This window comes from Rousettus aegyptiacus, unplaced genomic scaffold, assembly GCF_014176215.1.
Source record: "Rousettus aegyptiacus isolate mRouAeg1 unplaced genomic scaffold, mRouAeg1.p scaffold_m13_p_5, whole genome shotgun sequence".
NCBI classification, from domain to species: Eukaryota; Metazoa; Chordata; class Mammalia; order Chiroptera; family Pteropodidae; genus Rousettus; species Rousettus aegyptiacus.
Window position 1 is genome coordinate 116,859,398 of NW_023416308.1, and position 20,649 is coordinate 116,880,046.

At 49.7% G+C, this 20,649-nt stretch overlaps 3 protein-coding genes across 5 annotated transcripts; 2 read left to right on the forward strand and 1 right to left on the reverse strand.

Moving 5' to 3' along the window:
- Positions 1-5,182: 5,182 nt before the first annotated feature.
- EIF1AD (eukaryotic translation initiation factor 1A domain containing) lies at positions 5,183-9,773 on the reverse strand. Of its 3 annotated transcripts, none has more exons than XM_016119455.2 (6): positions 9,518-9,773; positions 8,336-8,434; positions 8,082-8,190; positions 7,872-7,980; positions 7,667-7,714; positions 5,183-7,084 (listed from the first exon to the last, which is right to left on the reverse strand). In XM_016119455.2, exons 2-6 carry the CDS (start codon positions 8,420-8,422, stop codon positions 6,943-6,945), a joined length of 495 nt encoding a protein of 164 aa, XP_015974941.1. In that variant the 5' UTR covers positions 8,423-8,434; positions 9,518-9,773; the 3' UTR covers positions 5,183-6,942. The 3 variants fall into 3 exon arrangements, with proteins under 3 accessions (XP_015974941.1, XP_015974939.1, XP_015974940.1); XM_016119453.2 differs by having other exon boundaries at positions 8,336-8,510; XM_016119454.2 differs by having other exon boundaries at positions 8,336-8,559.
- Positions 9,774-10,041: 268 nt separating this feature from the next.
- Positions 10,042-11,793, forward strand: BANF1 (BAF nuclear assembly factor 1). Its single transcript, XM_016119456.2, has 3 exons — positions 10,042-10,179; positions 10,883-11,021; positions 11,276-11,793. The coding sequence occupies exons 2-3, from the start codon at positions 10,899-10,901 to the stop codon at positions 11,420-11,422; spliced, it is 270 nt and encodes an 89-aa protein (XP_015974942.1). The 5' UTR covers positions 10,042-10,179; positions 10,883-10,898; the 3' UTR covers positions 11,423-11,793.
- A 6,222-nt stretch (positions 11,794-18,015) lies between these two features.
- Positions 18,016-19,360, forward strand: CST6 (cystatin E/M). Its single transcript, XM_016119452.2, has 3 exons — positions 18,016-18,301; positions 18,712-18,837; positions 19,166-19,360. The coding sequence occupies exons 1-3, from the start codon at positions 18,062-18,064 to the stop codon at positions 19,247-19,249; spliced, it is 450 nt and encodes a 149-aa protein (XP_015974938.1). The 5' UTR covers positions 18,016-18,061; the 3' UTR covers positions 19,250-19,360.
- Positions 19,361-20,649: the final 1,289 nt, after the last annotated feature.

Sequence of the window (20,649 nt, forward strand, 5' to 3'; positions counted from 1 at the left end):
TAGCAACACCGGATGCAAGAAGACAAGGTAGTATTTCCAGAGTATTGAAGGAAAAGAATTTAGAACCTAAAACTTTATGTCCATCCAAACTGTCATTCAACTATGACAGTTAGGTCCCAATATACCAATTATTACAATGAATTAAATGGATTAAACGTATCATTTAAAAGATAAAAGCATGGGGACGTATGCAGATTGAAAGTAAAAGAATAGAAGATGACTCATCAGGCAAAAGCACTAATGAGAAGAAATCCAGGGTAGCAATACTGACGTCAGATGAAAAAAGCAACTGTAGGAATGAAAAGAGTCGCTCCATGACGAAGTTTTCAAGTCACAAAACGAGATGGCGATTTTGAACGTGGTGTATTTTAACGGAGAAATCGTTAAATCCATCTCAGGGACCCACTGTTAGTGAATGTGGATAGGTGTAGCTGCCTTGGAAAACACTGAGGCACTGCCTGAAGTTGTGACAGCAATTCCACGCCTGTCCAAGAGAAACTCTCCCACACGTACGAGAATGTTTACAACAGCAAAAACATGGAAAGAACCTAAAGGTCATCGGCAGAGGAGTGAATGGATAAATGATGATATAGTCCCACAAGGAAAATATTGACAGTCAAAACAAATGAGCTACAACATACGGCAATGAGGAAATCATAAAAACCTAATAAATGAAAGAAGTCGGCTCCCAAATGTGATATTCAGCATGCTAACCTTTTCATAAGGTTAAAAATAACTTAAAAACTCTTTAAAAATACATGTAGATTAAAAATATATATATAAAAAGAAAACAAGGGCTGTGAAATTCAAGATGGTTACCTTGGGTGGAGGACAGAGAATGGGATGGGTAGGGTAAGGCGGAGGCATATGGTTGCTTGGGTTATTGCCTAAGTCCTAGCTTTTGTGGTGATGGGTTTGAAGGCACTCACACTATCAAAAATAACCAACTAAATATTTAAATATAATTTATGGACCAAAAGCAGAATCATAGTGGAAATTAGAAAACACTCTTAACTATAATTAATACTAGATACTTAAACTTATTGTGATGGCTACTATTAAAAGAAAAAACATGTCAGTGAGGATGTGGAGAAACCGGAACCCGTGTGCATCGCTGGTGGGAATAGAAAATGGTGCAGCTGCCAGAAAACGGTATGGCAGTGACTTCTTAAGAAATTAAACGGAATTGCCATACGGCACAGCAAACCTACTTCTGGGTATAAATATTCAAAGGGTTGAAAACAAGGCCTCGGAGAGGCATTTGTACACCCACAGTCATAGCATCATTCACATAAAAAAGGAATCGACATGTCCACTGACAGGGGAATGGATCGACCAAATGGGGCATGTACATATACATAGTGGAATATTATTTCACCTTAAAAAGGAAGGAGATTCTGACACATGCTATAGTATGGATGAACCTTGAGGACTGAATGCTGAGTGAAATAAGCCAGACACAGAAGGACAAATACTGTACAATCCCACTTATCTGAGGCTATCTAGTTAAACTCATAGAAACATAAAGCGGAATGGTGGTTGCCAGGGCCTGGGGAGGGGAGTAGTTAATGGATCTAAAAATGTTCTGGAGATTGTTGCACAACAACGTAGATGTTCTTAACACTACTGAACTTGTACGTTTAAAAATGGCTAAGATGGGAAGTTTTTCCTTGAAAACGTAACTGATTCCAGAAGAGAAACCTAAGCAATCTATTATAAAAATCTAGAGTTAAAAACCTACCCACCATCCCCCAAAATGCCAGGCACAGCTGGTTTTACAGTAACAAATGCAAAAACGACGTGTGCTGTGTGTGTAGAGAAATATGGCAGAATGTTATAAATCGGTGACTCTGATAAAGGGTACATGTGCTTATTTCAGAATTCTTTCACTTTTTCTTTAGGTTTGAAAATTCTGTAAATAGTTTGGGGTGGGTGAGGAGGTAAAGCTGAAAAATAATGAGCTAAGCACCCATCCAAAAGGGTTAGAAAAAGAACCACAGAATAAACCCAAAGGGAGTATAAGTATAGGTGAAATATGGCGAGAGCGGGAATTAATGAAATAGAAGAAAGCTAACAATAAGGAATGACAACAAAAATTTAGTGTTTGGAAGAGACATCAATAAACTTCTGCCAAGATTGACAGGAAAAGAGAGAAAGCACAAATAAATAATACGTGATATAAACAAGGGGACATAACTTTGGATACAGTCAAGATTACAAACATAAGACAATTCTACAAACAATTTTGTGCCAATAAAATAGAAATAAGAATATATAAAAATATTTTGCTTTGCAAATGTAACTGATTCAAGAACAGAAACCTGAGCAATCTATTATCAGTAAAAATCCAGAGTTAAAAAACTACCTACCATCCCAAAAATGCCAGGCATAGCTGGTTTTACAGTCAGTTTCACCAAAAGTTTTAGAAATGTAAAACACCAATCATATATACACTTGTAATGAAAATAAAAGAGAACACTCTCCAACTCAATTTAGGGGGTTGGTAAAACCCCGATATAAAAACCAGACAAGGGCAGTATAGTAAAGGAAAACCACCTCACTTATGAACCCGGATGCTAAAATCCCCCCAATATCAGAAAACCAAGTCCAAAAATATATTGAAAAATATATCATGATTCTCTTATTCCAGGAAAGCAAGGATGTTCTAAAGTGAGGGACGGTGTCAAGATAGCACACATTTATTTATTAAAGGAGAAAAGCCACGTGGCTAGCTCAGATAGCCACGTGTGCTCCTTGGCACACTTACTTGGGTGGCTGGATGACAAGTGAGCTGCTGGGCTGTGTGGGGGAAGCCATAGCAGAAATAACCTGGCTACAAAGGTTGGTCCTAAAGTGATAGAAGTGCAGAGTCTGAAGGGCCACAAATCTCAAACCTAACTGTGGTAGGGTCAGTACTACTAGGCTACCAGTCGCAAGGACCGGCCATGGCGCTAGAGGAAAGGGCTCTGAGAACACCGGCTCATTCTGGGAGATCCAGTCAGTCACACATGGTTGAATTCCGCCACTAAGTTGGGAAATAGAGATGGCACGCAGCCCCAGAGAATGACAAAGAAAGGAGCATGCAGAATACAAGCCCATACTTCCTTCAGGATTCTGAGCTACAACCCACAGGAGCTAAATGGCTGATAAGAGATGGAAAAGTAGAGATTAAAAGATTTTAGAGAGAAAAAAGGCTATAACGTTAAGTCACAGAATCACTGAGAGCTGGAGGAAAACCTAAGCCCAAGCTTACAGGCACAATATCAAAAATTAAAAAAAATATATTAAAATTACACAAAGTGGGAAATAGTCAAAGGAATATTTAGAGGAAAACTTACTAGCCCAAAATGTATTTAAAAGCAAGATTGAAATGAAATAAATTAAACATATGACTCAGAAGCTACAAATGAGAAATTCAAAGAAGAAAGGGCCTATAAACACACATTTTGAAGCTAAAGAAAATAAAACACATCGAACACAGAACAGATGTTTGTTGGTTTGTTCTCCTCTCACCCCTTGCCCCTTTTCCTGGTGTTAAGAACCTCTCTATTCCATAAGAAACACACGTCATAAAGGTCAGATGTGGCTCATCTCGCCTCCCCCCAACCCCCCATCCCCTTAACTCAGCCCTGGCGACTGTGATTGCTCAGGAGAGAGCAAGTGACCAGAGCAAGACCAATTGGCCTTCCCTGAAATACATGGATCCTGATGAAGGAACTCTTTACCTGACCAAGTGTGAGCTAAACCTTCCTGCAGAAAACAGCTGCAGGGAGAAAGGGACTGATCAACCAAGAGCAGCAGAAACAGTCGGAGAACAAACAAGGACAGTTCTCATACCGGCCCGGGCCAGCTCCGCCAAACGCTCTGCCTTCAGGACTCAGGCCAGTGAGCTCTGGTTTGCTTCGCCATTCATGTTAGATTTTGTCACTTGTAAGAAAGTCCCAAATAAAAATTACCGCACATGACTTTCTGCCTCCAAAAGTTTAAATATACACAAAATCTGATTCCCAAAATAAAGTTACCAAAATTGACTCAAGGATGTAAAACTGGAGCAGCTAAAATGCCGCAGAAGAAATTAAAAGCCAAAGATCTACCCCTCAACAAAGCATCAAGCACAGACGTTTTTATATTCTGTGAAACTTTGAAGAAACAGTTCCTTTTCTATAAATTATTCAAGCTCGAAGAGAAAGATTAAATGTTTCTAAACCCATTCTACATGCTAGCATAATTGTTATTGAAATGGGACAAGATCATTAAAACAAAAAGTGAAATTGGTTCAGAGAAAAATACAAAAGTTCTAAATAAATATTATAAAACTAATCAGGGTTTACATTGGAATGTAAGACTGATTCCAGCATTAGGAAACCTATTAATGAGAATTAGTAAAATAAAACAAAATCTTGTGATTATCTCAGTGGATGTCAAAATTCAACAATGTTGGAAAAAAGAAAAAAACTCTCAGTGAGAAGGAAATACCTTTAGCCTAATAAAGTTTATCTACTAGAATCCTAAAGAAAGATTCATATTTCTTGATAAAACATGAGAACCACTCCTGCTAAGAGAGGAACAAATAAGGGCTCCATTCAACATAATACTAGAGGTCATGGCCTCCATAATTCACAAGGAATAAGTATAAACGATCAAATAAATCTGCCTCTAGATGATTTGACTCTTTAGCCAGAAAGCTAAGAGAATCAACTGAAAAGCTAATTAGAATTAAAGAATTCAGTTAGATCAACTGGGTGAGCACACAAAGATGGACAGCTTTCCTACATGCCAGTGATGGTTAGAAATGTAATTTTAAAAAACCCATTCACAACAACGTATAACTCTAAAATTCCTAAGGCTAAGTTGAAGAAGGAATGTGAAAAACCCTTATGAAGACGATGCCTTAGAAAAGAAAGGACACACCTTGTTTCTGGATAGGCAAATTCAAAACTGTTAAGATAGTACTTCTCTCCAAATCAGACCGAGATTTAAATTAATGCCAATGAAAATCTCAACAGGACTTTTAATGAAATTTAACAAGTTCATTCAAAACTTTTCATGTAAGAGAAGACATGAAAATATGAAAATTTCAAGGATGAGCGGGGCAGGGGTGAGGGAGCTATACCAATTACGCTATAAAACCCATGTGCACAGAGATCAACAGGACAGGTCAGAAATCCCAACAAGAGCCATCTATTTGCAGGAATACAGTTTATTTTAAAAATGTATTTTAAATCAGTGAGGAAAGAATGACCCATTCAATAAAGGGTATAAGGACAAGTGGTCGTCTCTTTAGGAAAAAAGTTATCTCACGTAAAAACCAAACTTTAGTTAAAAACAGATATACACACACATCTTTACCTCGTCTGGTTGATTTTTTGTGTATATAAGGACACACACATTTTAAATGTACGTACATACACATATGTGCAAATATATACACGTATGTAAAGCTATACTAAGTAAACATAAGAGAAAGTGAAGAGCAGGTAAAGGAAGAAAGGTTGGCGTTCCATTGGAGTACAATGGGAAGTAAAGAGGAAGATCCACAAGCACGTTTGTAAGGTTGATAATGGGGCAGTGAGAGTTCCCACCAATGGCTATTTCTTAAAGGAAGAGCTGTGTTAACTAGCAGGGAAAGGAGGAATTGGTGGATAAGACAGAAGTGTCGAAATACAACATCCCAGAGCAGATCTGCTAGGCAGTGCCAAGTGTCCATCTGAGGTTTGTTATTATGAATTTCAGGTAAAACAAGTGAGGCAGGTTGGCAATTTTCATTAACAGTTACTTGGGCACAGGCACAAAGGTGAATGGCTGGGTTGGCCCAGGTTAGGTTTTAGTAGATGAATAAAATGCAGGAAGACACGGGAATGGAAGGTCTACCATGGAATCCATGTTGCACAGGGGAGAAGTGAAGATAGAATAATGGTGGGAAAGCAGCAGGGCTGGTGGATGGAGATAAAGTTTTTGCAAAGGGGGTAGCTGAGCGAGTAAGCAAAAAAGCCAGGAGGTGGTGACTACAGGTATTTGAAGTCAAAAGCTGCTGCAATTTCTATTGATGTCAGGGGTCCAGGGAGTCGGGATGCAGACAGAGATGTGGGCAGCAGGCATGGAGTAGAAGTGCATTAGTGAGGGGGCTATCAAGGAACTAAAGGGTCACAGTGTTGAACGGGCCCACCAGGGGACATAGAAAACAATGATATAAGAATAAAGACTGTAAGCCAGGCGGTAAACTCTTCAATGTCTGAGCAGTGATTAGAAGGTCAATGCCAGCAATGAAAAGAACGTATAGCGAGAGGTAAAATCTTCAAAGGAGAAGTGCGATGATATGGTTTACAAAAAGACTGAGGAATGATGGTCTGAGCAGCCACAAGAAGGGCACCAACCCGGGGATATACATGGCAGCACAGAGGTGGACACTCCTGCAGTCACGGCTGACAAAAAAGGCAGGGAAAGCAGCTTACAAGGCATAGGAATTTCATCCTGAGTGTTTCTCAGAGGCGAGACTAGGTCCTACAGCTGTGATCCTGAATGTCTGAATCAGTACTGACTGCGAGCAGGAAATGAGTGGGACTGTCCCGTTATTAAATGCATGCAGGGAGGAGTAACACAGGGCCTGGCACTTACTAAGTGCCCAGCGAGAGAGAACCTAGGAAAGACTCCAGCCATTTGCCATTTCCTGCCCATTAAGCCCAGCTGCCCATGGGACCTCCACCAAGGAGCAGTTTTTAACCACTATAGGTCCCTCCTTCCTCCAGAGAGCCACTCGGACACCAGCACAAGTCACCACCCACCAGGGGTTTAATTCTCCTAGGTCAGAAGGTCAGTTCAGAGAGGGGTCCTGCCTTGTCCCCATCTGGGGGGGCGGGGGGAAGATCTGCAGAGCACCCTGGGAACGTCCAATCTCAGGAGCCAAGGACTAGTCTCTGAGCGAGTGAAGTGGGTCCTGGGGTCTCAGGGTGCCTCCTCCTCTTCACTCTCCTCCTCACTCTCATGATACTGTCTGCGGTTGGTATTAACGAAGAGGTCAGAATCATCTTCAGAACTGGATTCTTCTGATGACTGTGGCTCAGTTGGGAGTTCTGGTTGAGTCTGTCTTCATGGTGGAAAAGTACAGAGTTAGCCCAGTACCTTCTGGGAAAACCATACCTGCAATCGAGGAGCCCCACAAAAAGGAAGACCATATGGCCAAGGAGTCAGGGCTCAGTAAGTCAGACGAGGAGACAATCAAAGCAAACGGCAAAAAAACTTGGCCAAAGAAAACAAAGTAAAGACCACGTCCTACCCCCACCTCAAAAGTTTACTAGAGCCGCTATTTTTAGTAACGATTCTACTACCACGAACTAACATGCAATCGATCCACACTGCATACCAAGTACTATACTAAACAACTTTATAAGTGTTAACTCCTTTAATCCTTACAAGCCTCCCATTTGATAGGTTAGGAAATCCAGGCTTAAGAAATTAAGCAGCCTCCTTAAAGTCATTTGGTTGCAAGGGGCAAAGCCAGGATTTTAACCCAGTGCACCTGACTTTCAAGCCACCTGCATAGCTACATACTTAAGAGCTCTCATCTGGGACTCTCCATAGGAAGAAAGGAAGGCTCTACTTCCCCCTTAAGGTACAAAAGTCTGAACTCCTATTTCCTGTTTTTCCTACCCTCAGACTTGATCCTCACCTGTTCCTGTTGTTGTGTTTCTCAGCCACTTCAGAGAAGGCCTCAGGCCTGTGACAAGAGAAAACCAGGTTCAGAAAGGACAGAGAAATCTCACAGCATTAAAGCTGTTTCCAGCTGTCCCTGACTAGGGTGCCATAATCTCACAGCTAGGAAGTCAACCCCCACCCCAGAAATCAGGCAGCCTATGACTAAGGGGACCACCTACCAGAGCCCCTCCTTCTGCAGGGAGCGCACATGGTCTTTGCAGAGCACAAAGGAGATCTCGGCCTTCACCTTTTCTCCTTCTTCAATAGGGTCGACAATGAGAAAATCCCCTGTAAGTAGAGAGGAGAAAGGCGGAGTCAGTCCAGCTTGCACTGGGGGAAGTCGAGGCCATAGGAAATTGTTCTGTCTCCTAGAGGGCTACCTCTCTCACCTCTCTTGATCCAGATGTTCTTGCGGTATTTGGAGGGCATGCTCACCAGGAAGCGCTGCCCTTGGGCTGTCTCCACCTCATGCAGATTGTTCCCTGGGGTCCTGAGTACCTAGTGCAGGAGAGACCAAGAACCAGTCAGCCTCATCGGCTAGCTCCAAGACCCACTGAGCTGTACTGTACCCTCTCGCTACCCCAGGGGCCCAACGGGAGTGGAGGGATGAGAGGCAGTGCAGCTTGTAACCAATGCTACTCACCCTCACGATCTGCTGCTGGTCGGAGGGTACCATGTGCTCCCCTAGCACCTCCTTCACCACATGCTTCCTCTTGGTGGCCTGAGACATGCTGGGTTCTGTCTAAGGCAGGTGAGGGACGCAGAAGCTGTCAACTCTTGCTCTTGAGTTTCTTGGATGGCAAGTTCAGAACCCAGGACTGTTTTGAAGATGGGGAAGGGCTTTTTACTGATGAGCGACAAAGTGTCCTGGTGAAGAATATGGGCTTTGAAATCTAATTGATGGATTAAAAACCTACTTGACTATTTCCTATGGACGAAAAAAAGGGGATCTATGGAGAGTGACCTCACAAGGTGATCTGATCATAAATTCCTGAGTGGGCACGTAATGATTGATGCTCACATCTCGCGCCTGTAACTTTAGTGAAAGGTTTTTAAGCCAGCCAAGTAATACTCCTCAAAGGGGTGACCACCCTCAAGAGAGCATATAATGTCAATTAACTACCTTGAAATCCAAGCCTCATCTTGCTGTCTCCCACCATGTAATCTTCCTTAGATGCCTCCTTAATTTCAAATACATAGAGCAAACTAAAAAACTGTTATTCTCTGGAACATCTGAGATCTTGCTCCCCAAAACAGGTCATCACTATGGCTCAAATAAACTCTTGTAAAAATTTTCTACAGGTTTGGACGTTCCTAATTGTTCAACCGAGAGAAAAATTATACCTAACCCACGACGTTGTTATTAGGACGAGATGATGTAAGCAAAGCACTTAACGCAGTACATGGCATGTAAAAATAACTCGTCATCATAAGCATTGGCATAATCATGAAAACTACACAGATCGTTCCAGCACCCGCTCGGGAAGGAGTGTGAGAGAAACTCTATCTTCCTCACCATGCTTTGTACATCCCCAAGTGCAGCACCGCCACACGATACAGATGTTCAATCTCCCAACACGCTACAGGAGGACCAGTTAGGAGACCACCGCGACGGCCCAAGCCAGGCTTCATTAAAGGTCAGGGGAGCCGGCTCGGTCTGCGGCCTCTGCTGTATTTCTGACTTGGGTTCTGAGAAGACAAGGACTAGCACCGCCAAGACTGGTACTTTCCAAAGGAAACTCCGAAGCGTCACCTCATGTCGCCGTTCCCCGGCCTCCCCCCTCCACGTCCCGGAGTAAACACGCTCAGAGAGACCCGCACTCACTTTCCGGCCGTCTTCTCCCACGGGCACTGCCTGAACGACCCGGTTCTCCAGGATGGACGCTGGGAGCGGCTCGTCCACGACTCACTTTTCGGCTGAGCCAATGAAGGCACAGAAAAGGAACTTGCCAGCGGTCACGATGGCGCCTGCGGTTCCTGCCCGACTCCTACGAGCCCCACGGCGCTACAGCGCTGAGGACAACAGCCCTGCGCCCGAGTAGAACCCCGGCGAGCGCCCTCCTTCCGGCGCTCTCTCGGAAGCCTCCGGCCACCCGCCCCCACCTTGTCCGTCCTTCTAACTCTTCCCACCGCCAGGCCGGCCAAGACTCGGTCCTCGAGTTCCGGATGCCGTGCAGCGGGGAAATGAAGTTTTATCCGCCGAGGCCTCCGCTCCCTGACACCGGAAATGCTGCCTCGGAAAGAAGACCATAGAAGGCAGCCAGGCTTCTCGCGAAGCGACCGGAGAGGGGCCCCTACCAAGGCCGCCGTAGAGGTCCAGAGCGCCTCATCTCTATGGCTCTACGCGGCTAGAAGTGCCAACTTTAAGTTTTTAGGCGGTTCTTGAAACGACCCGGAAGCGGAAGTAGAAGAAAGTTCTAGTGGGTCGAGGTATCGGCGGGAGCAGCCGTGCGGCGGGAGTAGCCGTTACAGGACTTGGAGCTGCCGGTGAGCGCGAGCCGCGGAGCGCGGCCCGGTCTGGAGGCCAGAGGAGGCGCAGGGAGGAGGGGAGGAGAGGAGCCGCAATGGCTGCGGCGGGCCAGAGGACGCGCCCTGGGAGACGGCTTGGCGACCGGGCGGAGAGGGGCGGGACGCGGCGCGGCAGCGCGTGGAGGGGGCGGGGCCGCGCGCGTGGGGGGCGGGGCCGGCCGGGCTCCAGGCGTGAGCCTAGGAGTGGACCCGCCGGGGCTGGGGAGCAGGTGTACGTGCTCCGGCCTGCACTTGTGCACTGTGAACAGCTTGTAGAGCGGGTGGGGCAGAGAGACCCTTTGTTTGCTTTTCAGGCCAGGGTAGCCGTTCCAGGCAGGGTCACTGCCTTCTTTGCCCAGCCAAGGTCATAGAGGGACTGACACCTTCAGGGCAAGCCCTGGCTACTGACTCTGGGCATCTTCCCCCTGCCGCGTGTGCACCACCTGTTAAAGCAGGATACTCTTTTTCTCTGGGGCAGTACCAAAACCCAGTTTCCGCAGGAAGTGGGAGAAGTTTGTCTATAGAGTGGTGGAGGACCGCTGTGTTCTTATCCGTGGAATGAGGGGAATGGAATAAGCCACCATAAGAGGCCGGTCTAGCTTCTTTTTAACGCAAGATTGCCAGTGAGCCTTTGGGAGTTTCCGGTTTTCAGCCCTAACCTACTTTTTCTTGGGATTCCTAGATTAATCCTGTTCAAGATGACAACTTCCCAAAAGCACCGAGACTTCGTGGCAGAGCCCATGGGGGAAAAGCCAGTGGGGAGCCTGGCCGGGATCGGTGAAGTCCTGGGGAAGAAGCTGGAGGAAAGGGGCTTTGACAAGGTGTGGGAAGGTTGCATGTATCTGGGGAGGGCTCCTGGGATGGGGGGCGGGGGCAGACTGCAGTATTGCCTGACAGTTTGGGAGTGAGGAAAGTGCACACCTGTGGGGGGGTGAACAGTGGTATATGATCTGAAAGGATAGCCAGCGCCTGCACTGCCTCCTAGGTATATGTGTTTTAAATGCTGCAGAAGCGGCCTTCTTGTTCTTAGTCCTACAGCATTGAGCATCATGCCCTCTACTTTGCATGTTTGCAGGCCTATGTGGTCCTTGGCCAGTTTCTGGTGCTAAAGAAAGATGAAGACCTCTTCCGGGAATGGCTAAAGGACACATGCGGCGCCAATGCCAAGCAGTCCCGGGACTGCTTTGGGTGTCTTCGAGAGTGGTGTGACGCCTTCTTGTGATGCCCTCTGGGGGGCCCCCAATCCCTAGCCCCATCCTTGAGTCTCCAGAGTTTGCAGCCAAGTGGGGGCTCCTCCCCTGTCCTCTACAAAGGAAATGATTGCTGTCTACTCACCTCCGATGTCCTCCAGGGTCTTCAGGGAGTTCTCTCCCCTCACCATTTCAGTTTTTTGGAGTTCTTGCGCTTGCATGTATACCCCTTCTCCGGCCAGTTTCATGTTAATAATTAGTAGCTTTTCTGAACGAATTCTGGCCCCTTCCCTCACCCCCACCCTCAACTCTGGTCTGTTTTGTGCCATTTGGCATCTTTTTTGGCAGAACAGTCACTGTCGTTATAAAAATTTTTTGAATCAATAAAGTCAGTGGCCTTTAAGACTGGACTTTGTGGGTTGAAAAGCAGGTGGGCTGAGCGTCGGCTCTTCCTCAGGGCTGAGCTGGTCCACCACATCCTTATCAGTGCAGATCGAAACTCGAAACTGGCAGCTTCCTCTTCGCTCCGGAGGGCAGCCACCCTTGTCACGTAAGCCTCAGGCAGGCACCTCTGAGTGTCTCAATCCCTCAGTAATGAGAGAGTGGGTTGATCTCTTCCTGGGATCCAGATGAGTTGTGTGTTCCAGATGTTGCATGAATCAACAGCTGGGACAGGCAGCACTTGATGTAAAAGTCAGTGGGAGTCAGGTACCAGGAAGAGGGGAACCGAATGTGGGTAAAAGTTCACCTAATCATGTGCCTTCCTGGCCTCTGGGAGGAGTGGGCAGGGCCCTTGCCACCTGCCTTGCTCTGTTAGGGAGGCAGAAGGAGCTCGGGCAGCATGGCTGGGAGGCTGAGTGAGTTACACTCTTCCCTGGTACATTTTCATCCTGTTCTTGGTTGAACACTTAGTGAACCAGGCCCACAGCTAAGGTCTTTGCAAACGTTTTTTTGTCACGATAAGTAATTTTCTTTTTCTTTTACAAATGAAACCAGAGGTTCAGAGAGACTAACTAATATGTCCGTGGACTAACCGCTAGGAAGTGCCCCAGCTGGCCCTCAAAACATAACTTGGAAGCCCATGCGGCTGAGAGCCCTCTGTTCCTGGGGGAAGTCACTCAGCCTTTCTGAGCCTTGGTTTCCCCACTTGGAAAATGACGTCAGAGGAATCAGATGAAATGCTAGCTGTGCACCACCCAGCCCTGCTTGGCTGGTAGTCCTTCAGTAGAGCCTCGTTAAGGAACTTTCCTCAGAGAGTTTACAGTCTGGTGAGGAGAGGCTGACAGATAGGAACAAAATTTGTAATAGCTAATAATAAAATTTGTTTTGTAAAACACAGAAGCTAGGATAACATGAGCAGATTTTCGTGATCCCAGGGTAGAGGAAAAATAAAAAGTTGATAAATTCAACTCCATTAACAGAAACTCTGTTCATCAAAGACATAAAGTGGGCGACGGATGAGACTGACGCAGTGGGAAAGGATGTTTCCAACACAAACGACGAAGGACTGTATCCAGAGCACGTGCATAACTGCAGTGGAGGAAAAACAGCAGAAGGTCGGGTAAGAGACCCGAAAGGCAGACGTGAGAGGGGCGGCCGGGAGGAAGGCTCGGCCTGTGAAAAGGTGCCCGAGTACGTCAGTGCTCAGAAATGCACGTGAGGTGCTTTCATACCCTTGCTGGACTGGCCGAAAATTTAAAGTCGGACCGTACCAGGTGCTGCTGAGGGACTGGAGGAACGAGCTGATATCCAGCTGGTGGGAATGTAAATTGGTCTGAACACTCAGGAAAAACAGTTGGACGTTTTCTAACCCTGCGACCCATCCTGTGACCCAGCAGTGTCACTCACACCTGCCCCAGTACCTTCGTGAGCCTTCGCAGCAGCTTGTTTATGACGGCTCCCAACCGGAAGAGCTCCGATGGCTGTCAATATCCTGAACATGGATTCATGACAGCTATGGCACAACGGGTGAATCTCAGTACAGAGCAAACACACATCAAGTAGTGTGATTTCTTTCTTGCTCAGGGATCTCTACATATGTGGTAAAACTAGAAAGGAAAGCAAGGAAATGCTTATTGTAAAAGTCAACAGTGGTCGCCTTTGGGAGGCGGGTGACGAGCAGGACAGCCCGGGGGTAGGAGTGGCCGTTTTCGTTTTTTAACCTGTGCAGTGGTCGTACAGGCATTGACTAATTTATTTGTTAAAGTGAACAGATATATTCTGTGTACATTTCTGTGGATAGCTCCGTCTCAGAAGAGTAGAAGTAGAATACAAGGGAAACCAAAATAAAGACCCAGATATAGAGTAATTATGTGAGTAGTTGGCAACTATGATGGTTACTAGGGATAAGGGTTCAGTGCAAGGCTGGGTCTGGGACGTGTGAGTGACCCCCCTGGGAAGGCACCAGGTAGCCAGAGCAGGGTCCGACTTGTGTTACAGGCCACTTCCTGGGAGGGTGTCAGTCTGCAGCCCAGAGCAAGGTGGTAATGCGGGTTGTCCCAGGAGTTTCGGGCCTACTATGCTTCCGATGGTTTTCCCGGATGGGTGTACGGTTACTTCAGAGTCCCTTCAGCCTTGACACTGGTGCTGTGTTGCTGTCACACAGGCCTGATGTGCTCTGTTGGTGGGGAAGGGGGTTCTTGGCAGGGCCACAGCCCCCCACCTCAGCCCTGACACTGCCACACTGTTGCTGGCACTCTGTGAAGTGACGGAAACTGCTCCCTCCGCAGCAGCCTCCCTGGGGGTCCTGCCCGCAGGAGTTGCCGCGGCTTCGCCACCTGCGGCTCTGGTACCGGGGCCCGCCCAGCAGAGCTCTGGGATGCGCTGCCTGCTCTGCTTCTTCGTCGCAGGCCCTTCCCTGCCTCAGCCGCAGGCTCTGTATCTGAGGGGGCCGGAGCCTGTTTTCTCACCTCTACCCTGGGGCTCGGGCAGGACCTATGACGGGTTGGAAAGTGCCAAACCCTTTATCTGGGCCCCACAGTGCATACTACACAGCTTCCTGGATCAGTCCTGGCAGCAGGGGACAAAGGGTATCTGGAGCGTACTTTGTGACAGTGTGGCCTCTCACAGGTCCAACCCCACCTCAGCCATAGGACAGAGGGCCGCAGGCCTGGCATGTTGGAGAAAGCAGACCTAGGTGGGGACCGATGGGAACCAGGTTATCTAAATGTCAGCCACGTTCACCAATAGGACAGCTTGGTGAAGGGCATGGGTGGGCCTGGAAGCCAGCAAATACCCAGTGTTGTCATTCCCCACCGCAGACGTACCCAGCCACAGCTTGACCCCCTCAGCCGGTCTAATCACGAGGGCTCAGGTCTGGCCCAGAGCTTGGGGTGAACTCGGCCCCTGCACTCCAGGGCCCTAAAGTTGTCCTGGCCGTGAAGTAGGGGGAGACTACAGACAAACCCGAGCCTGGTACATCTGCCCAGTGGCAGCCCAGATGGTGTGAAGGTCTCAGTACATGCTCATGACAGTCAACCCCCCTCCCACGTTGCCCCCTTCCTGCAGGGACCCAGGGCTCTACTGTCACTCTTGGCCTTGATAGGTGGTAGCCTGAAACAGCCGGCCTGGTTCTGGTCTCAGTTATTCCTTTATTTGCTGTGTGACCTGGAGCAGGTCGCCTCCCTGCTCTGAGCCCGTGTCCTCCGTCATCTGTGCAGGGCTGTGAAGGTTCCATCAGCAGATGCGAAGCCCCTACACTTGGGGGAGCTCTCCACAGCGGGGAGCTTTCATCACTGAGGGTTCATGGCTTCCCTGGCGATGGGGTCTCCTGTCCAGGGTGTGGTCCCCACAGAGACATGGAGCAGAGCCTGGGGGAGGGAACAACCACAGCTAAAGTTTCAGTGAGGAGGGTGCCGGGGCAGAACCAAGGCCCTGGGTGGCCTGGTCCCGGGGCGAAGGGGACATCGGGGCCAACCCTTGTCGATGAGACCCATCAGCGAGTGGCAAGAGAGGGCTGCCATGGGCAACCCGGGTTGGGATGTCTGGGCCACAGCAAAATGGTGCTGTGCCCTGTGGCCAGCGGGGATGGCCAACTCCGAGCTCACACCTGGCTCAGGCCTGCTTCCAGAAGCCATAATGGTCTGGTCGGGGCGGAGTCCAGGCTAAGGGCTCTTCTCCCAATGAGACCCAGCCCTGGTAAGTCCTCCTGGGGTACCCTCCTTCCAGGAACACTCCCCCCACACAGCAGACCTCGTATCCGAGTGGAGCAGTCCAGGACTCACACACTAGGATGCTGGCACATGGGGACCACCCAGGCCCTGCCACTGACCCTTCCTCCTTGACCCTCCCCATTTCTTCCTTGTAAAACAGGGTAATGTTCTTTTTTTGAAAAATTTTTTATTACGGTGACACTGGTTAACAAAATCCAGTAAGTTTCAGGTGTACAATCTAACAGGCGTATGTGTGTTGCATTGTGAGTCCCCTGAACTGGTTATAGTCTCTGCTCTGCAGAGCCGTTAAGAGGTGAGAGACCATATGCTGAGTCCCTGTCTCAAAACCCGGCACGTGTCAGGAATGCAGCAAGTGTCGTTTTCCCTTCCCCCAGCCCCCTCTCACCGAGACCTCCATTCTAGCCACGTGACCTCAGACAAGTGTCTTGACCTCTCTGACTTTCTTCATCTGCAAAATACGATGACGCTGAAGGACAGGACGCTTGTGAGAACAGACAAGTGGGTGAAAGGTCTTTGGTAATTGTTAGGCTTGGGTGCAAAAGACTCATCAGCGTCAGCGCAGAAGAATCACAGGAAGCATAGGGACAAGTGAGCTGGGACCAGGCCTTGGCTGGTTTTCCAGGGAGCTGTTGGAGGTAAGTGTGGCCACGGCTGAACTCCAAGTGACAAGAGCTTGAGGGGGCTTCTGGCCCCTTGGGGCTGCCTCTCCCACTTCTCCCCTGTGTTGTGGTCCTGGGCCTCTCACGCTCCCCACTCCTGGCTTCTCTCTGGTCCAGTATCTGCCTGGCCAGGGCCTCCTCATCAAGCCAAGCTTGTGCCAGCTCTCCCACAAACGGGGCTCTGTCCCTTTAAGGCAGACACCTGAGCCCACAACAAACTTGTGACTGTTCCTTGGAATCCCAAAATTGTTTTTCCCAGCTGGGCCGAGAAGGTGGGGTAGCAGCTGGCCTGAGCAGTGACCGCACTCGGTCCTGGGGAATGCTGGGTGCTTACTCATACTGTTCACCACAGTGCTGCTCTCCCTTGAACGACTCACAGTTAGGGGCACCAACAACTGTCCCCCCACCTCTCTGTAGTCCAAAATCCATGTATAACTGCCCCAAAACTTAACTGCTAATAGCCTACTATTGACCGGAAGCCTTCTCGATAATGTAAATAGTTGATTAACACATATTTTGTATGTTTTATGTGTTATATACTGTATTCTTACAGTAAAGTAAGCTAGAGAAAAAATTAAAATTGTAAGAGAAATACATTACAGTATCAAAAAAAATCCACGCATGAGTGGACCCATGCAGTTCAAACCCATGTTGTTCAAGGGTCACTGTAGTTATTAACCACTTATTAAAGCACCAGCTGTCACATACCACAAACCATTACCTCTTTCAAGCCCCAGTCAGGGTCCTTGGCCCTAAGCACTGACCAGATCTTAGTGTCCCAAGGGCAAAAAGCCCTGCCTCCCTCAGCAACATGATTAAAAGTAGAAACTACATCGGTCTCTAAAATACAGATGAATCCCAACAAAATCCAGCCTCCCCCATGTTGACTACAATGCTTCTTAACAATGTATTCGAAATCGGATTATTCCACAAAAGTCATCGTGCCTTGTTTTGGTGGTACCTCCAGCCCACGCCCCACTTACCTACGGGTGATCCAGTCTCAGGCCATTCGTAGACTAACCTTAGAAAATAAGAGTCGTCACCTATCTTCAGGTGAGGACACCGAGGGTCTGAGAGGTGGAGGGGCTTGTCAGGAGGCATCCAGTTAATGGCAGAGCTGGTACGACTCATGCCCCTCCTGGCCGGCTCTCAGTCGTCAGTCTCAGTTTGGTTAAGAGCACAGATCTGAGTTATATTGCCCAGGCTCCAAAGCCAGCATCGCCATTTACTGTGTCCCAGCTAGTACCCTTGGGCGAATCGATTACCCCCTCCGTGTCCTGTCTCTTCCCATTAAGCGGAAACGTGACTGATTCCCACAGCTGCTGGCTGAGGGTTAAGCAGCACGAGGCTCAGTGCGGCGACAGCCCACTTTGCTGCATGGCATCGCTTCCTCCAAATGCTTCACCTACTGAATCCACAGCACCCCATTTCACAGAGGAGGAGACCCAGGCAATGGGATTAGGTTAAGTAACTTCTCCACGGTTACACAGTAAATGGTGGTGATAATAAGAGCTTGCTAATAGCCGTTGTTGGTATTTCCTACTGGATCGCCCTGCCGGTAAACTGTCCCAATGGTGGCACTTGTTGCTTCTGGGAACTGTCCTTTTCCTCACAGGACTGGGTGTGTTCTGGAGCGATGGGCAAGCATCACGGAACACAGGTGTGCGGGGGCCTGTCTGCTGCCTCCCTCTCCGCTGGGAAGGTGCCCTTGCTGGACTGCCCAGGCCGGGGCATTTCTCCCCGCCCGCGCCAGCGGGGGCGCACAGCGGGCGCAGGGCGGGGCTGGGCGGGGCCTCAGCCCGTAAAAGCGGCGCGGGCCACAGCCGCGGCACTGAAGATCATGGCACAAGCGAACCTCCAGCTGGTGCTGGGCCTGGCCCTGCTCGCGATCTGCCTCCTGGCACTGCCTCGCGACGCCGGGGCCCGACCACAGGAGCGCATGGTCGGAGGGCTGCAAGACCTGTCGCCTAGTGACCCGCAGGTGCAGAAGGCAGCGCAGTCGGCCGTGGCCAGCTACAACATGGGCAGCAACAGCCTCTACTACTTTCGCGACACGCACATCCTCAAGGCGCAGAGACAGGTGCGGCTGGGCTGGCGGGAGGGGGAGAGGGGAGCGAGCCCTCAGCGCCCGTGCCAGATTAAGGGGGAGCCACGAAAGTAAGCAGGATATTTAAACTATGTTTTTAAAAATCGAATTAATGAACAAGATATCTAAATTTTAAGTGGACAGGATGCACCCCTGCTGGCCTGCGGGTCACTGGGGAGCGGGGTGAGGGCGATGAGCGCTGAGCTTCAGGACTGTGTGCGCACTCGGGTCTCAGCCCCCTTCTTGGCCCAGACCTCTGCCTCCCATCCCAGGGATCCCCAAAAGAATGCTTCTGTCCCAGGTCTGAGTCCCGAGGCCAGTGTGCCGGACGTGTCTAGGGGAATGGAATGGGAGATGGGAGAGAGGTGACTGGCACCCTGACCTGCCCCTGCCCTCTGTCCTAGCTGGTGGCTGGCGTCAAGTACTACCTGACCGTGGAGATGGGGAGCACCGCCTGCCGGAAGAACGCAGTGACTGGAGACCACATAGACCTCACCACCTGCCCGCTGGCCGCAGGAACCGAGGAGGAGGTAACAGCCCTGCGCACGCGCATGCGTGCCCTGCCTCCTCGCACCCAAGGCCCCTGAACTGGTCTGGCTGGCCAGGCTGATGTCTGGCCCAACCTGTCCCTGCTTTCTGGGTGACTCAGCTGCAGGCCAGGGTGGGGTACAGAGAGGAAACTGTGCCTTCCCCCTAAAGGAGTTGGCTAGGAAGACCCAGGATGTAATCCCAGCCATCCGACTCAATGTCCCTAGTGCCAGCGACTGCCCCTCTTTGTGGGCAGAGGGCTGACTGTTGGGAGGCGGCAGGCCTGGGCCTAGGCTCACCCCTCCGTCTCTCCCCATGCTCTATTTGCAGAAGCTGCACTGCGACTTCGAGATCCTCGTGATTCCCTGGCAGAACTCTACAAGACTTCTCAAGCATCACTGTGTGCCCGTGTAGTAGACCCCGGCGACATGGGGGTGGGAGGGGGAGGGCGCCGGCCCATCGTCGGAGGGCACTCCGGGTCCATGGGTCACATTCGTTGCAATAAATCGCTAGCACTACTTCTTGCATCGGTCTCTTCTGAATGCTTCACTCCTCCGCTTCTCCTGTCCCCCACTCCTTCTCCTGGAAGCCCCCCCCCCAGCTAACAGGGTACCCAACCACCACCAAATGAGCTTCTGCTGTCCCAGCCCAGACAGTAATGAGAGTACGGGGTTCAGCCCCCAAATCTGGAGTCCCCGAAACACCTCGGTATCACATAGAGGAACAAAACTCCAGACACTCAATATTCTCAGCCTCAAGTGGTCACAAGACCGGATGGTGGGAGTTGGTGAGTGCTCTGAGGAGCACCTGAGCGCGGCTCCCCCTCAGTCCCCAGGACGACTTAGGGTGGCACGTGGGGGATTCAGCCAGCAGGGCCCCAGGACTCTGAGCTCCCACCCTGTGAGATTTCTCTACCCACATGTGGCCCAGATATGGCAGGCAAGACCCTAGGAAGGGGATGGACAGGGCGCTCCAAGGGGACACAAGTCAAATCTCCTGCCCACAAGAGGGCTGGGGACGGGGCAGACGCAATTTAATGGCTTTTGAAGAAAACAGTTGCAACATTCTTAGTACATCTGAATTTGTAGCTGCAATTCATACTTGCTACACAGACACACCCCAGAATGCCTCAACACACCACACACACACACACACACACACACACACACACACACACAGACCCACAACACATGCTCCATGCGCCCGGACACCTCATGCGTATCCGGGAAAACACGAACACAACCTAGCAACCCAGAAGCACAGACACGAACACAGAAGCACCGTTGCCCCGAGAAATACCTCGGAGACGTACACACAGGACCCCCCAAACACACGACGCCGGAGACCCACACGCCCCACCCAGAGCTGCACTCCAGATGCAGAAAAGCACACGCACCTGGGACATGATGGGCAGTGACCGGATCCCTCCGGAGCACTAGGCGTGGGCCCAGTCGGAACCGCAGCGGCTGTGGAGCGCACTCCCGCCCCTGCCCGCTGCCCCTCCGGGCAAGGCCTCACACCCTGCTGCGCCTGCGTAGCCCCTTGCCCAGCGCTGGGACAAATGAGGAAAAGCCCCTCGTGCCTCATCCGGGGCCCTACCCTATGCCCTCAGAGGCCACATTGGGGATGAAAAACAGACATGATGTCTCTATGGAAGGCTGTGTTGCCAAGGGGCTGGGTTTGACAGGAGTTAGGGATGCAGGGGAACTTTCCGGTCCTGCTTCTGCTCAAGCCTGTCCGATGTGGCAGCTCAGACAGCCCACAGGCACGTGGTGAGGCTGCCGCTTGGGAGGTCTTCCATGTGGCACCAAGCA